Raw genomic sequence first — 15,480 nt, 5'->3', positions numbered from 1 at the left:
GTGAATGAGAGGGGAAAACATCTCAGTGACTCTTCTGAGGCTGTCATTTAGTTCCACTGCATGAATGACCAGAAAGTATAATTTCAGCAGCCCCACTCCTGTTCCCATCTCCTCCGATACTCATTCTCAAATAAGAGCAGGGAAGCATTTTGGTTTCTCACAACTTAACAGTTTCTCCTATACAGAACTCCCAACCCTAAAAACAAAGAGCAAATTTAAACCCTAATTGGATAACCAAACACTAAATTATTTTTAAAAAAGAACACAAAAGGTTAAAATGTTCCCTGTAAAAACAATTTTTATCCATTTTGAATATCAATGATTATCACTTTGTCACAGTATCATAAGCAAGATAAACCCAACACATAAATGAGCAGAACATAAAATGAGCAGAAAACACAAAAAGATAATTCACTGAAGAAATGCAAATGGCCAATAAATGTAAAAAAAAAAGTTTAACCTCTTTCTTAATTGAAGAACTATAAGTATAAACAATGAGATATCAACAGAATGGCAAAATGAAAAAGATCAATTACATTACATCAATTACATTTATAAAGTGGTAGAAAAATAGGCACATTCATTCACTTTGGCTGGGAGCTTAGGCTGATAAAACCTTTTTATGGGTCATTTGACAATATCTGTAACATCTAAAAATAAGTGTGCTTTTGATTTAGTAATTTCACTTCTAAAGAATTTATCCTATAGAAATATTGATCAAAAAACCCCATAGATGGAAATATGTAAAAAAATTTTTAAAAAGTGCAGATAACTTTAGTGTTCATAAATATTGGTTAACTAGAAAATAATAGAGTCATTGTAATAGACATATGGAATACTACCATATTCCATACTACATATGGAACACTAACCGTTCAAAAGGGACAAATGCATAGATACTGACTTGAAAAGGTGATCACAAAGACTGCTTAGTAAAAAGAAACTAATTGGAGAACTGCATGCAGTATAGCTATGACAAACCTAGAGAGCATATTAAAAAGCAGAGACATTAGTTTGGCGACAAAGGTCCATCTAGTCAAAGCTATGGTTTTTCCCGTAGTCATGTATGAATGTGAGAGTTGGACTATCAAGAAAGCTGAGCACCGAAGAACTGATGCTTTGAACTGTGGTGCTGGAGAAGACTCTTGAGAGTCCCTTGGACTGTAAGGAGACCCAACCAGTCAAACCTAAAGGAAATCAACCCTGAATATTCATTGGAAGCACTGATGCTGAAACTGAAGCTCCAATACTTTGGCCATCTGATATGTAGAACTGACTCACTGGAAAAGACTCTGATGATGAGAAAGATTGAAAGCAGGAGGAGAAGGGACGACAGAGGATGAGATGGTTGGATGGCATCACCGACTCAATGGACATGGGTTTGAGCAAGCTCTGGGAGATGGTGAAGGACAGGGAAGCCCGGCATGCTGCAGTCCCTGGGGTTGCAGAGTTGGACACTACTGAATGACTGAACAACAACAATGCAGTATATGATCCCTTCTGGTGGAAAAAGCACAAATAAACTAACTCTATATCTATAAATGCATAACAAAAAGCTCTGAGAGGATATACACCAAACTAGCTACTTTCAAGTGTAATGGGAGAATTTGTCTTTATTTTGTATGTTTCATACTATTTGAAATTTTTTGCAATAAACAAATATTTAGAAGAAAAATAATGAATATATTACCAAGCTTTAAAACAAAACAAAACAAAAAAAACCTGACTAGAGACAAAGCTTTATAGGTTACAGGGAAATGGACTGGCTAATATATACTAATATGTTTATTTATACATATGTAAATAAACAGCACCCATAGTTATTACCTCAAAGGAAGACAACACATGTACTTGGTGTATAAAAACAATAACAACAAATCACTCATTGATTTCCTGTTACCTCCTCATGACTATGATACATTTAAATGCACAGTATCACAGATAGCTATATACAGGCTTGATTTTCCCAGAGCTAGCTATACACAGGCAATCAGTCTTTTTCTTGTAAGATCAGATATTTAGGTTTTAAGAGAAAAAGAACTGGTATACCATGTCCTACTTTGCCAACAAAGGTCTGTCTAGTCAAGGCTATGGTTTTTCCTGTGGTCATGTATGGATGTGAGAGTTGGACTGTGAAGAAGGCTGAGCACTGAAGAATTGATGCTTTTGAACTGTGGTGTTGGAGAAGACTCTTGAGAGTCCCTTGGACTGCAAGGAGATGCAACCAGTCCATTCTGAAGGAGATCAGCCCTGGGATTTCTTTGGAAGGAATGATGCTGAAGCTGAAATTCCAGTACTTTGGCCACCTCATGCGAAGAGCTGACTCATTGGAAAAGACTCTGATGCTGGGAGGGATTGGGGGCAGGAGGAGAAGGGGACGCCAGAGGATGAGATGGCTGGATGGCATTACCGACTCGATGGACTTGAGTCTGAGTGAACTCCGGGAGTTGGTGATGGACAGGGAGGCCTGGCGTGCTGCGATTCATGGGGTCGCAAAGAGCTGGACATGACTGAGTGACTGAACTGACTGACTGACTGACTGACCATGTCCTGCTTTTGTATCACCATTCTTAGGATACTAAAGCAACATTCTCCAGCCTACAGAAGACCCAACATGTGAAATTTCTTATGCAGAAAAGGCAGCTCTTGCTACATCCAATAATACCAAGCTTTTTCAGGGAAACAATGTTCCCTATGCCACCATGATCCACTTTGATCTCTGCAACCCCCCAGCCTAAGTGCTAGAGAAGGAAGGTGGAGTCATGCTCTGGAAACAGTCACATTGCCTTTCTGCTGCCCACACGTGGCTTGCCTACGTATATATACACATTTGGTGGGCTTTCTTCTCTACCTTTGAAAGCATAAATAAAAATTCAACCAAACTAGAGCTGAAATGCTGCACATTTGCAACAGCATTGTTTTCTACTACCTTTTATTACGAACCGACGGTATTTCATTTATGCAAAATTTATAGATAATGTTCCAGCCATACAGACGCAGTCTGACCCTGAGGCCCTCCTAGTCTGGTAAGGAAAGAGATTTGAAAATCAATATGGTAAGTGCTGAGTTCGTGATATATCCATGGTAAATGAACGTGTTTTCCAGGACAGTGATCACAAAGAAAGAGGTGTTTGAGCAGGATCTTAAAGGATGAGTAGAATTTTGCAAGTAGGCAAGTACGAAGACTTTCTAGGCATGGGAAAGATTATAGGCAAAGGCAGTAGAATGGTGCAATAAGAAACTTAGGAACAACCTGACATCCCCTTGGGCAATGCAGTCAGGATTGGTACTGTTTACAGCAAATCAGAGAATCATAAAAAATCACACATGCATTCCTAAACCATTTCAGTGTACCTTTAATCACATATTTTGAATTTTGAACCATTTGAAAGTATTGCCTATTCAAAATTTTTTGAAGATGAAGGGATGAATAGGTATGACCTTTAATCACAGTTTAACTTAAATCATATCTAGTCATTCCTCCATCATCAAAAAATTTTGAATAGGCAATACTTTCAAATGGTTCAAAATTCAAAATATGAGAAATAACACAGTAGGATGTCTGTCTGCCACCTGCATCCCATCTGTTCTTTCCCCCTGCCTCTATTAAGTAATTATCACTAGTTTTTCATATATCCTTTTATAATTTCTTAATGCATCTACAATGATATATATGTATATTCCAATTCCCCTTTTACACAAAATGTAACATACTGTACACATCGCTCTCTATGTTGAATTTTTTTTTTGCTACCAGTATATTTATTTATATATATATATATATATATATATGTATGTATGTATTTTTGGCCACATGGCATGCAGTATTTTAGTTCCCCAACCAGGGATCAAACCTGTACCCCTGCATTGGATGTGTTGAGTCTTAACCATTGGACCTCCAGGGAAGTCCTTCCTAACACTATATTTAGCCTTTTAGGATAGTACTTATAGAGCACAGGAAGAATTCTTCCATGCAGCCAGTATGGACAGGGTCCCAGGGTGGGGTGGGTAAAATGACATCAAGATCTGATAGATGATATAAGCAGAGATCTGGGACAAGGTAATTCTAAGGCCCAGCAATCTCTAATCACACATGCAGGTAAGATGAAGCGCCACCAGGAGTGTCAAATGCAGTTTTGGAAGGGATAGACGATACTCATAAGTCCTTCAAGGAAGTCATTATTGGGAAGGACTTAGTAAGTAAATACCTCATTCTCAGGACTAGCATTAGGGAGTTGGAACTCAGGATTTCAAAGGTCTTACATCTTGCGAGATAACTTCAGAAGGGCTCTGGGTGGGATTAGTAACCTGGGTGATCAAAGACAAAGTGTAGGAGCCAAGTGACCAATGTAAGTGCACTGTGTCCTAGGCCAGCCCAATAGTGGAGAAGACCCAACACTGGGCTCCAGGGGATTGGGCTGGGTAGACAAGCCTGAGCCCTCTTAAAGTGCGAAAGTGAAAGTCGCTCAGTGGTGTCAGACTCTTTGCAACCCCATGGACTATACAGTCCATGGAATTCTCCTGGCCAGAAGACTGGAGTGGGTAGCCTTTCCCTCTTCCAGGGGATATTCCCAACCCAGGGATTGAACCCAGGTCTCCTTCATTGCAGGTGGATTCTTTACCAGCTGAGCCTCAAGGGAAGCCCAAGAACACTGGAGTGGGTAGCTTATCCCTTCTCCAGCGGATCTTCCTGACCCAGGAATTGAACCAGGGTCTCCTACATTGTGGGAGGCCTCTTGAGTAATTCATATTTTGAACCTGGTCCCGCCTAAGAAATGAGTTAAATCTGGGGATTGGCCATCCAGAGGAAAATTGGTTGGCCATGTAGAACAGCTAGGAAGAGAGAAAAAGGAGAAATGATGGGGTTGGGAAGAGAAATGGGACCTTGCCTCTCCATGTGGTCAGCTACCTGAGGAACATGGTAAATGAACATGTTAGGAAATGTTCTGTCTTTTTTTTTTTTTTAAGGTTGCAAATATTTTTTTTTAATTTTATTTTATTTTTAAACTTTACATAACTGTATTAGTTTTGCCAAATATCAAAATGAATCCGCCACAGGTATACATGTGTTCCCCATCCTGAACCCTCTTCCCTCCTCCCTCCCCATTCCATCCCTCTGGGTTGTCCCAGTGCACCAGCCCCAAGCATCCAGTATCGTGCATCGAACCTGGACTGGCAACTCGTTTCATACATGATATTTTACATGTTTCAATGCCATTCTCCCAAATCTTTCTGTCCTCTTTACTACCTGAACAAATGCTTGTTGAACTGAATTGTTATCCGTATTGACTAAACTAGAATAGCCAGGCTGGAAGCTGGAGGACACTCCACCTTGACAATTATAAGATTAACTGGGTGATGAAAAAGCTGTCAAAAGTGATGGTGGTAGAAACACCTCTGAGGTACTTGAGACTAAAGCAGATATCTGTCTGTTTTGGATGATTTGGGAGCATCCCAATCGCAAGAGTGAGATGAAAGATTCACAGATGTCTCCTGAATGATGGCTCAGAGAAGCATAGACAAGAATCAAAATCTGTACATATGACTACTAGAGGAGCAGCCCTGACTTGGCAAAATTCCTTCTGTTCTATAGATTATAGTTACTTTGGTTTGAGGGTGCAGGGCTTACTTTTTCTTTTAAAAAGTACACATGCACACACTATACACATGCATACACACAGGATGGGGAAATAGAGACTTTATCCAAGTTCAGAATAAAAATATCCAAATGGTTAAAAAAAAAAACAACAGCTTTTTCCCCTTAATCAAACAATTGCTGTACCTGTTTATTCCCTTTAACTTGCTTAAGTTTGGCTCCAGAATGATTGAAAATGTGACAATTCTACTACAGAATTAAGTAGTAGAATGTAGTAGAATTAAGACATTTTCATTTACAAATGAACTAAGTAGTAAATATAAGAAGTATAAAAATACAGCAAAAGGATATATTAATGTACAAGGTTAATCCTTTCTTACATGCAAAGAAAGAATTATTCAATATGATTATCATAGATGGTATATGTTTTCACTTAATGATACCACTTTCTTATGCTTTTCTCTCATTTGAAAAGTCTGTTACAAATATAAATATTTTACATAAACATCTTCTACTCTAAAGCTGACTAAAGTTTTTATGTAGCTGTTTAAAGGAAAAAAATGTTTTGTGTAAAATAAAATCCTTGGTGATTTTTCTCATATAAGATTTAAATTTTAGTAATATTCTGCTTTGATTTGTGGTTGTGCTCTTTTACCTAGGAAATGGCAACCCAGTCTAGTATTCTTGCCTGGAAAATTCCATGGACAGAGGAACCTGGTAGGCTACAGTCCATGGGGTTGCAAAGAGTTGGACATGACTGAGGACCCACAAGCTCTTTTTCCTAGTTGATGTATATACTCGTTTGAGAGGCAATATTATCTTAGTATTTAAAAATCCGTTTCCATTTATACAAGCATGTAGAACAAATGTCTTCTTTTAATTGGAGGATTCAATACAATATTGTCAGCTCTAAAGAATGTCTAAGGAATTTTAACATGTTAAATAAGTAAACAAACACAATAACATAGAGTGTGCAGAACACATAAAGAGAATGAATACATCCTAATTGTTTGGGGGAAGACACATGGCTTAACTTCAGTGCAAATAAAAAACTGAAACATTTGTCTGAATAAACAGATATAACTTAGGGAGCTAGATCAACTCAGGGATCTTAAGAAGAACTGATGGCCTTCTGCCTGGGAAAGATACCAAGGGTGATGCTGATACAATTGCCTAGTAAATCTGCTGAATCCTGTAGGAAATGCCCAGGCTCGTTTCAGAGAATAGACTAAGAAGAATCCTTTGAAAGGTATGGGAGGCACCCTGGCACTTATAGTAGGTGTGAATTACCCAGAATCTACTTGGAGCTAATTTCTGTTTCTCAGTAATACTGGTCAGACTGGTGGTATGGAGCTGTCCTACACTTCTGAAAATGGTCTAGTTACACATCTCAGCTATGATCTCAAGAGACATAAAATTGAGAACACCATCAGTAGGCAAGAGAGCACTATGCCTCTTCTTTTCTTCCAGTCCTTATAGAATATGCAGATGAGAAAGATCCAGAGTCAGACCCATGAGGGATGATGGAGGGGGAGAGAGAGGGAGAGGGAGAGACAACCAGCAGATCCAGAAGTGGACCTGGAAGCCTATTCTTCCTGTTGTGGGCATTTGACCATCACTGAGCAGGATGGTGCGGTGCAGGTAGAGCATGCAGGCAGTGCCTGGCTGACCCCATTTCAGGGGACACGTGGAGACATTGTAGCCAGAACGACACTTTGCCTATGCTCTCCCTTCTTCGAGTTCCTGCCTGTCTTCTATCTGCCCTGGCTCCCTTCCCACACTGGGTGCCCAGTTCATCCATTTCTGGTCCCAGGCGTCTGCCTTTCCCGGTGTTCTGCCTGGCCTCCTTCTCCCTGCCAGCCCTCCTTGACTTCATCCTGGGAGAGCAAGCAAGGGTCGAGAGAGCATATCTAGACAGGGTGAGAGTATCGTGAAGAAGACACGGCTACTGTTGAACTGTAGACCAAGGGAGGGAGTTCCACAGACCCTTCACAGTCATCCCTCTCAGGGAAGTTACTTTTGGCCCAGCTTTACATGCTGCTACCAACTGTTTCCTGGACTTCAGTAAATATCATGAGATATTTAATGACATGACACTTGCAGAATTATAATTATTAAGGGACAAATATAGAAAAGAACTCAAAACTCATGGCCAGTGACTGGATTTATCAGGTTTTGTTTACAGTTACAAACTGTTTCTTATAAAGAAGAACAAAATGTAAAGCCAATTTGAAAGTACATATAAATTATAGTAAGCCTGGTTATTTAATTTTTTAAGTTAAATTTGATTTTTTCATTTCACCATTTTATAAAACTTAATTTTATACTTCTGGTACTCATTGATAAATTATGCTATTTTGAGTTAGAAAGAATTTTCTGTTGAATTTCCCTACCCACTTTTATTTTCTAATAAACTGTACAATATGAGCTTATGATATCATCATGTCTTTTTTTTCTTACTGCTTTCCATCACCAAGGATATTTAAAAAATTTTTTCATTGTGGTAAAATACACATACGTACAATTTACTATCTTAACCATTTTAAATATACAGCTCAGCAGTCCTAAATACATTTAATCCTAAATACATCAGTAGTCCTAAATACATTCACAGTGTTGTATATCCAATCTCCAAATTTTTCATCTTGCACTAAGTAATTACTTCACTTTTAATATACTACATTACTAAAACAAACTCCTTTGGGGAGGGGATTTCTTTCCTGACGAACTATCTTTCATTGCTAACCCTCAGAGATCTTCTAAGAAGTTGTAACAAGAACTGTATTATACAGCCTTCAAAGTCTGGCAGCTAAACCAGCTGTCACACTGTGAGTCAAGACTTTATTTTATCTTGCTGCTTGCAGGCAAGTGCACAAGCCATGTCCTTTCATGGGTAAAAGGATGCAGTTTACTAAGAATAAACTTTTATCTCCTACTTTTAAAGCAATATAGTTAAGTTAGAACTTAACTTTTAAAGCAAAGTGAAGTTTCTTTTAAAGAAACACAATTAAAAGCTTATCTTAAAGCAATATAGTTGTTAGAACTTTCTATGCAAACATCTAGATATTAAGATGTAACTGCTGATAGAATGGTAACAACTCTAAATGCTTACAGTAGGAAGGAAATGTAAGTAAATAAAATGCTTTTTATGGGAAAGAATCACTGTTTCCAAATATTGATGTCATTTTACTTTGTATATCTTTGAGTTAGAGGTATATAAAGGGGAAAAGGCTGCAAAAGGCACCCATGACAACCAGGCAGAACTTCTGAAGGCAGCAAAGAGCAAAGATTCAAACTCATCCTTTGATCCTGATTTATTATCACGGTGCTTTGATATGAAATGACCTTTTAACCATCTGCTGCTGCTAACTTGCTTCAGTCGTTTCCGACTCTGTGCGATCCCATAGATGGCAGCCCACTAGGCTCCCCCATCCCTGAGATTCTCCAGGCAAGAATACTGGAGTGGGTTGCCATTTCCTTCTCCAATGCATCTACGATCTTTTGAACTATGTTTTTCAACCAGACAGATGATATTTTACACTGCTTTAATTCAGTAAAGTGTTTAGTCCTAGGAGTCAAATATTGGAAATGAAGAATTACCTTTTTAAAGATTCCAGACTCTGTAGGTAAAGCACCAGGCATCTCACAGGTGGTGTGAAAGAACTGGGACTCCCCACAGTGCAGTGTAAATTCTTCATACTCTCCAGCCACATGTGCTCCGTCCACTACCTCCAAAGCTCTGCAAAGAGTGGAAACAACAACCTCTCAAGAACGCTGAAAACACAAGAGGCTAAAGGCACACTTCCCTCTGTATATTTCCAATCAGTCAATATAATGAATCATTCTTCAAAACCTACACAGAATTGTAGACAACTTGGTATTCTCATAGCACATTTATAAATAAACTTTGATGACTTCCCTATGTGGCTAATAGAATTCTTTTAAATCCTGTGCAGAAAACAAATTGGAGACAGACAGTAAGTAAGTAAATTGTGAGATGGCTAGACAGATTTTGATATGAAAGCAATACAAATTCATTTTGTATTTGCTTGGTTGCTCTGCTGTCATTGCTCTTAAGGAAAAAAAAAAAAGCATTTGTATGTTTTTTGAACACTGGAAATAAAGTGAAAACTGATTCCTCCCAGTTAGGGGAAGAATCTAGGCTATGCCAGGCAAAGGAATCTGTTCCCAGGATTATATTTATTAGATTTAAAAGGAATGGAAACCAATAAAGGCAGTGTTTTAGCAGACACTGGTGGTTGCCTAACCTCAAACCATTTCCTTTATCCAAACCCAAAGCCTAACTGCCACATCTCCAACATACATTTTCTTTGCTAACAACCCTGATTTGTTCAGATAGCTATTTTCCATGTGCTTCAGAGGAAGTTGCTTCCTGCCCTAGTAGTCAGTCATGATTGGTCTAATCCTGAAGTCCCCTCACCAGTAACTGACTAAGACATAAGCCCACACCTATCTCTCTAGCTGATACCATCACATTGATTTAGGTCTCCCTGATCCTTAAAGTCTGTGTATTTACTTAAGTAGTCACTCAGTCATGTCCGACTCTATGCGACCCCATGGACTGCAGCCTACCAGGCTCCTCTGTTCATGCGATTTTCCAGTGTTTGTACTTCACCTTATATCTGATGCAATTCTGGCCACTAGATGTGAGGGACATCTGTTGAAGGAATCATGAGAAGGTCTTTCTCTTAAAAGACAGTTTACAGAAAGTAATAGTTCTTCCCTGCAGGCCAGTATCATGCCTGTATGTGACGAATGTGACAGCCGTCCTGGGATCAGGAGTGGCATTAGCCTTTGGAGAAGAGATGGAGAGGAAAGCAGGGCAGAAATGTGAGAGCAATTTGCATCTTCAAGGACTTTGTTGAGTAGCTGAATTAACGAATCCTAGACCTGCCCTAGCTCCAAAGTTATTACGTTGCATATAAATGTACCATTCTTTAAGCCTTTTTGAGTCGAATGTTCTCTGTTACCTGCAGTTGAGCATCATAACTGATACATGGGTTGATGTATTTCTTAAGCATATACTTAAGACTGAGAAGAAGATACTGGACCAGGAGAAGGAGGCTCATGAACAGAACTAAAAATTAAAGTCTTTAATATTTCACAGAAGAAATAAAAGCCTTTGCGGAATTTCTATGAATACAATGAATCAAGGATAAAAAGTAGGGCAAAGTGCTAACATTTTAAGAGATGAGGAGGCATAAATCAATGCGGTAATGTCAACAAGGAAGAAATGTATGGGAGTGATTTTAAGAAATCCATTTTGTACCTCTTCGTCTTAGAAAACATTATTCTTTGTGTTACAGAAAATGTGAAGGTATTTCAACAGCAACAATTTCTTTTTGTCTTCCCTCCCAATTTTGTTTAAAAGTAATTTTTGTACAGAGTAAATACAATTCAATCAATATTGAAGGGAACTGAAATAAAAAGTAATTTCTTTAGCCCAGTGATATTTCTCTCTGCATAAGTAACCACTCTGAACAATTTCCTTCCTGCAATGTTCACGCCATATATAAGGACTTAAAAAAAAAAAAGTTCTACCCTCTGAAAGTAAGTGCTGAAGTTCACCTTAGAGGAAAATCTCTCCTTAGGAATTACAGATGGCATTTATAAAGGGATAGAAAAATACACCTAGCTTCAAAGAATTACATAACATTTGAAAAGTATCTTATGATTGAGAAGGTGTTAAAGACTTACCACAGATGTATGTTTGTATCACAATTTATTTTTATTAACTGGACACTGACCCTAAATCACAGCCCTTGTGCAGCTTCTGCTCACAAATAAGCCAAGAAGAGCAGCAAGCAAGTGAAGACCACTAGGACTGTAACAAAGAAAATCAAATCTAACGCCAAACTGGATCTGTTTCTTTAACTTTTGTATTCTATTGTCTTTGTTCTCAGTTGTGTCCAACTCTTCATGACACTGTGGACTGTAGCCTGCCAGGCTCCTCTGTCCATGGGATTTTTCCAGGTAAGAATACTAGAATGGGTTGCCATTTCCTTCTCTATTGTTTTTGCTACAGTTAATCACTAAAAGGAGATTGCCTATAGCTTCAAGTATATGTGATGGCCCATATCTTGGAATCCTGCCCCCTAAGCCTGAGCTGTACCCTCATTTAGCTCACAGGAAACATCCTCACCAAGGCCCACCTATAAATGACTGCCAGAATGAAGCAATTAACACACCTCTTCCAGAGTCTGGTTGGAACCAGGAAATATTTGCAACAACTATTACCTTTTTAAACTTTACCTCCTCAACCCCCACTCTTTGTTTATAAAAGAAACTAGCATCCAAACCCAGGCAAGATGGATCTCTGGGACACAGATATCTTCTCTGCCTGCTGGCTTTCCAAATAAAGTCGCTATTTCTGCCCCAACAACCGGTCTCTCAATTTATTGGTCTGTTTGTTGTGCAAGACGAGCTCGGACTTGGTAACAAGACTTGAAAATGGATTCCAATCACTGAAGTTTTATGAATTATAAAAGTAAAAAGAAAAGTATAGAAAGTCTACCACTTTTAAGATTTTTTCTTTTTGAAGAGAAAAATATGTGCCCATTGAATGAATCTAGAGATGAAGTGATAAACTTGAACTACATGTGCTTCCTAAGCTGTGTATTGTTGGAGGTGGGCAGAGATCCAAAATGGAGTTCTCTCTTCCTGCTAGATACTTCTGTATTGTGTGATTAAAAGCTAGCAAGGGTGCTCTTTTTATGTATTTCTCTTGTGATCCAACCCCTGCCTGTAGTATAGGATTCTTTTGCCTGCAAGTAATAGAAATTCCAACTCACAGAAGCCTAATCAAACACAAATATAAATCACAGAATATAAAGCAAGAGAGGTGGACTGAGTTCGTTTAATCAGTTTATTCCATTGCTGCTGAATTGAGTGGCTGCTACAGTTTTGGTCATCATGTATAGATACACGATAATTCCAGGTGATGAAAAGATTATCTCTTCCTGCATAATCTCTCTCAGAAGTAAGGAAGTCTTCTCTAGAAACCACCTAGCAGACTTCTCTGCATATCTCATGTCTACAGCAAAACCGTTGCGGGATCTACCCCAGAGGCTGGGGCCAGAGGGACATCATTGCGCACAGGGTGGGCACCGGAACAAGCTGGGCTCTATTAGGAAGGGGGCAGGGGAGGGAGTGGACACAGATGTCAGTGTGTGTCACTTCACCTCCCTGTCTATTAACATGTCCCCCACACTTGCTACACTGTCGGTAGATGTAGAGTTGAGATATATTCATGGTTGAATTTGAGTTACCAAAGCAGAAACATTCGTGATTCTGGCCTCACTGCATGTTGAACCCAGGCAGTTTGCTTGCTTTCCTGGCTTGGGGATAAACTAACAAGACTTAGCCTGCTCTCCAAGGGTCAATCTATATGCTTGGAGTCATGATTTCAGGAGGCAGATTTAGCTTCTCCGTGGCCTGAGGAAAGGGATGACCCTCATACATAGTCCAGGCAAGGTCCTTGCTTCACTCATAATTCCCAAGCCATTAACTGCTGAGAGTTGTGCTACAGCAAGTGACTTCTGACCTCCCTTGGTGGGGAGGGGTTTGAGGCGTTGGCTGAATTTCTTTTCTTCTAAACCAAGATCCAAGCATGGATGCTGACCATGTGGTCACAGGCATCATTAATTCGAAGTTGGCTCCAGGACTCAGTTGGGAGGTAAAGAAAGGCCACAGGGTGTGTGGGCTCAGAGGGTTTTGCAAGCTGAGTTCCGCTTCAGGAGCTTCTCACCCCAGACGCATTTTCTAGTTCCTCTCTAGTGTCAGGCACAGAATTTCTACTCCCAGCAAACATATTACACAAGTTTGTCTCCTGAAACGCAACCTTCACGAAACATTACACAGACATAAAATACCTAGAATCGTGCTGAAGGGGGCCCTGGGCCCTACAGTAATTTAAATAATATATAGCTCTCATGCTTTCAGCAAACATTTTTATATCTCCTTTCATGTATCATACAAAGTAAAGGTAAGGAAACCCACTCCAAACCCTCAGGACATTAAGATCTAGTAGACATAGGGGCTCATCATGTGGACTAAATATTTTAATCATTATTAACAGTTAACAGACAAAGCTAGACATAGATAAGTCCCCTTTGTTGTTGTTGTTCAGTCATTAAGTCGCGTCTGACTCTTTGTCACCCCATGAACCGCAGCATGCCAGGCTTGTCCTTCACTATCTCTGGGAGTTTGCTCAAACTCATGTCCATTGAGTCAGTGATGCCCTCCAACCATCTCATCCTCTGTTGCCCCTTTCTCCTCTTGCCCTCAAACTTTCCCAGCATCAGGGTCTTTTCCAATGAGTTGACTCAAGTTCCCCTAGCTTAAAAGGAAATCTTAACAAGTGTTTGCAACCAGAAAGACCAAATGAAAAGTTCATTTTTCTTTTCCAAAGGATATATTTTCAGTTTAACTCCTGATGAGTAGGCTGCAGGTGGTTGTAAGAAAGGCTAAGTATGGCCTCCTGGTGAGAAATCTAAGATTTATAAATGGAAGTAGAGCTTCCTTTATGAATAATCACCACTGGTCTCTTATTAAGCACATTATTTCTGGGGTTAAAAAACAAAACAAAATAAAATCCCCCTCCCCACCCCAAATTGCCATACTGGTCTGGAGTTTTATCAGAGGAAAATCTACTAACTGGCTAATTTGCAATCTGCACTTTCTTTTTTTTTAGTACAAGTATTATTCTGCCAGAGTGAAGGGAGTTTTGGTGTTAAGTACTTGATTTTACTCAGACTCATAAACAAGTGGAATACTGGCCCACTTATTCCATTATTTTCTGTTCCTTTTTTATTTGGTTTGCTTCTAAATGCCATATTGCCTTTCTTGGAGTTTTTTTTCTTAATATATATATTTTATTGGAGTAAAGTTGACTTATAATGTTTCAGGTGCACAGCAAGGTGATTCAGTTACACATACACATATACTATTTTTAAAATTATTTCCATTACAGGTTATTACAAGATACTGAATATAGTTTCCTGTGCTATACAATAAACCTTTGTTGCTTGTTGCATATCTAGTTTTTAAATTAGAAATCTAGCATTCTATTCATATCAAGTCAAACAAGTGAAATCAAATGTCATAAATTTTTTAGTTAGGCAAAAATTCATAAGTTTTCTAAAATATATATGTATAATATATATTATACATATTATTTATATATATGAATACAAAAACTTTTCTAGTATGCTTCTCCTTGGAGATTAAGTTGGTAGAAAATTAATAATAATACAATTGTTTGCCCTTTCCCAAGTTAAAAGTTATTTATGGTTATTTCCAGGCAAATACAAGCTTTGTAAGGCTTGAGGAGAATATAATTTTGGGGCCCTCTTGAAAAAGAAAACAAAGTATCTTACTTTTTCAAAATATATAGCACTAGGGCCCCATGTGCTCAAGTTGCCCATGAAACTTGAGCTTTTGTTTCCTATAAACCCACCTCAGGTTTTCCTGATCGGGTTGGCTCCATCAAGCTTCTCCTTGAGCATTTTAATATATGTAGCCCAATACAAAGCAAATTATGAGTTTCTCTATCTAATAATTCTTGGTTCAGAGATAATGTACATGTAAAACAAATGAGGCACAAAACTAAAGTTTTCTAGGGTATGAATGTGAGAATTGGACCATAAAGAAGGCTGAGCAATGAAGAATTGATACTTTAGAACTATGGTTCTGGAGAAGACTTTTGAGAGTCCCTTGGACAGCAAGGAGATCAAACCAGTCAATCTTAAAAGAATCAACTCTGAAGACCAGACTCTGGAAGGACTGATGCTAAAGCTGGAGCTCCAATTCTTTGGAAAAGACCCTGCTGCTTGGAAAGATTGAGAGCAGGAGGAGGAAGGAGT

At 38.8% G+C, this 15,480-nt stretch overlaps 1 protein-coding gene across 1 annotated transcript in view; it reads right to left on the bottom strand.

Annotated features, from left to right (window-relative positions):
- Positions 1-15,480, bottom strand: part of CRYBG1 (crystallin beta-gamma domain containing 1) — a 249,334-nt gene that overhangs the window by 119,208 nt on the left and 114,646 nt on the right. The window contains exon 2 of the mRNA XM_006076407.4: positions 9,197-9,335. Within this exon, the coding sequence (XP_006076469.3) occupies positions 9,197-9,335 (139 nt within the window). The remainder of the gene's footprint in view (positions 1-9,196; positions 9,336-15,480) is intronic.

The sequence above is a fragment of the Bubalus bubalis genome, chromosome 10, assembly GCF_019923935.1.
Source record: "Bubalus bubalis isolate 160015118507 breed Murrah chromosome 10, NDDB_SH_1, whole genome shotgun sequence".
Lineage (NCBI taxonomy): Eukaryota > Metazoa > Chordata > Mammalia > Artiodactyla > Bovidae > Bubalus > Bubalus bubalis.
Note: the sequence above shows the minus strand (reverse complement) of the source record. Positions and strands in the feature narration are given on the sequence as shown.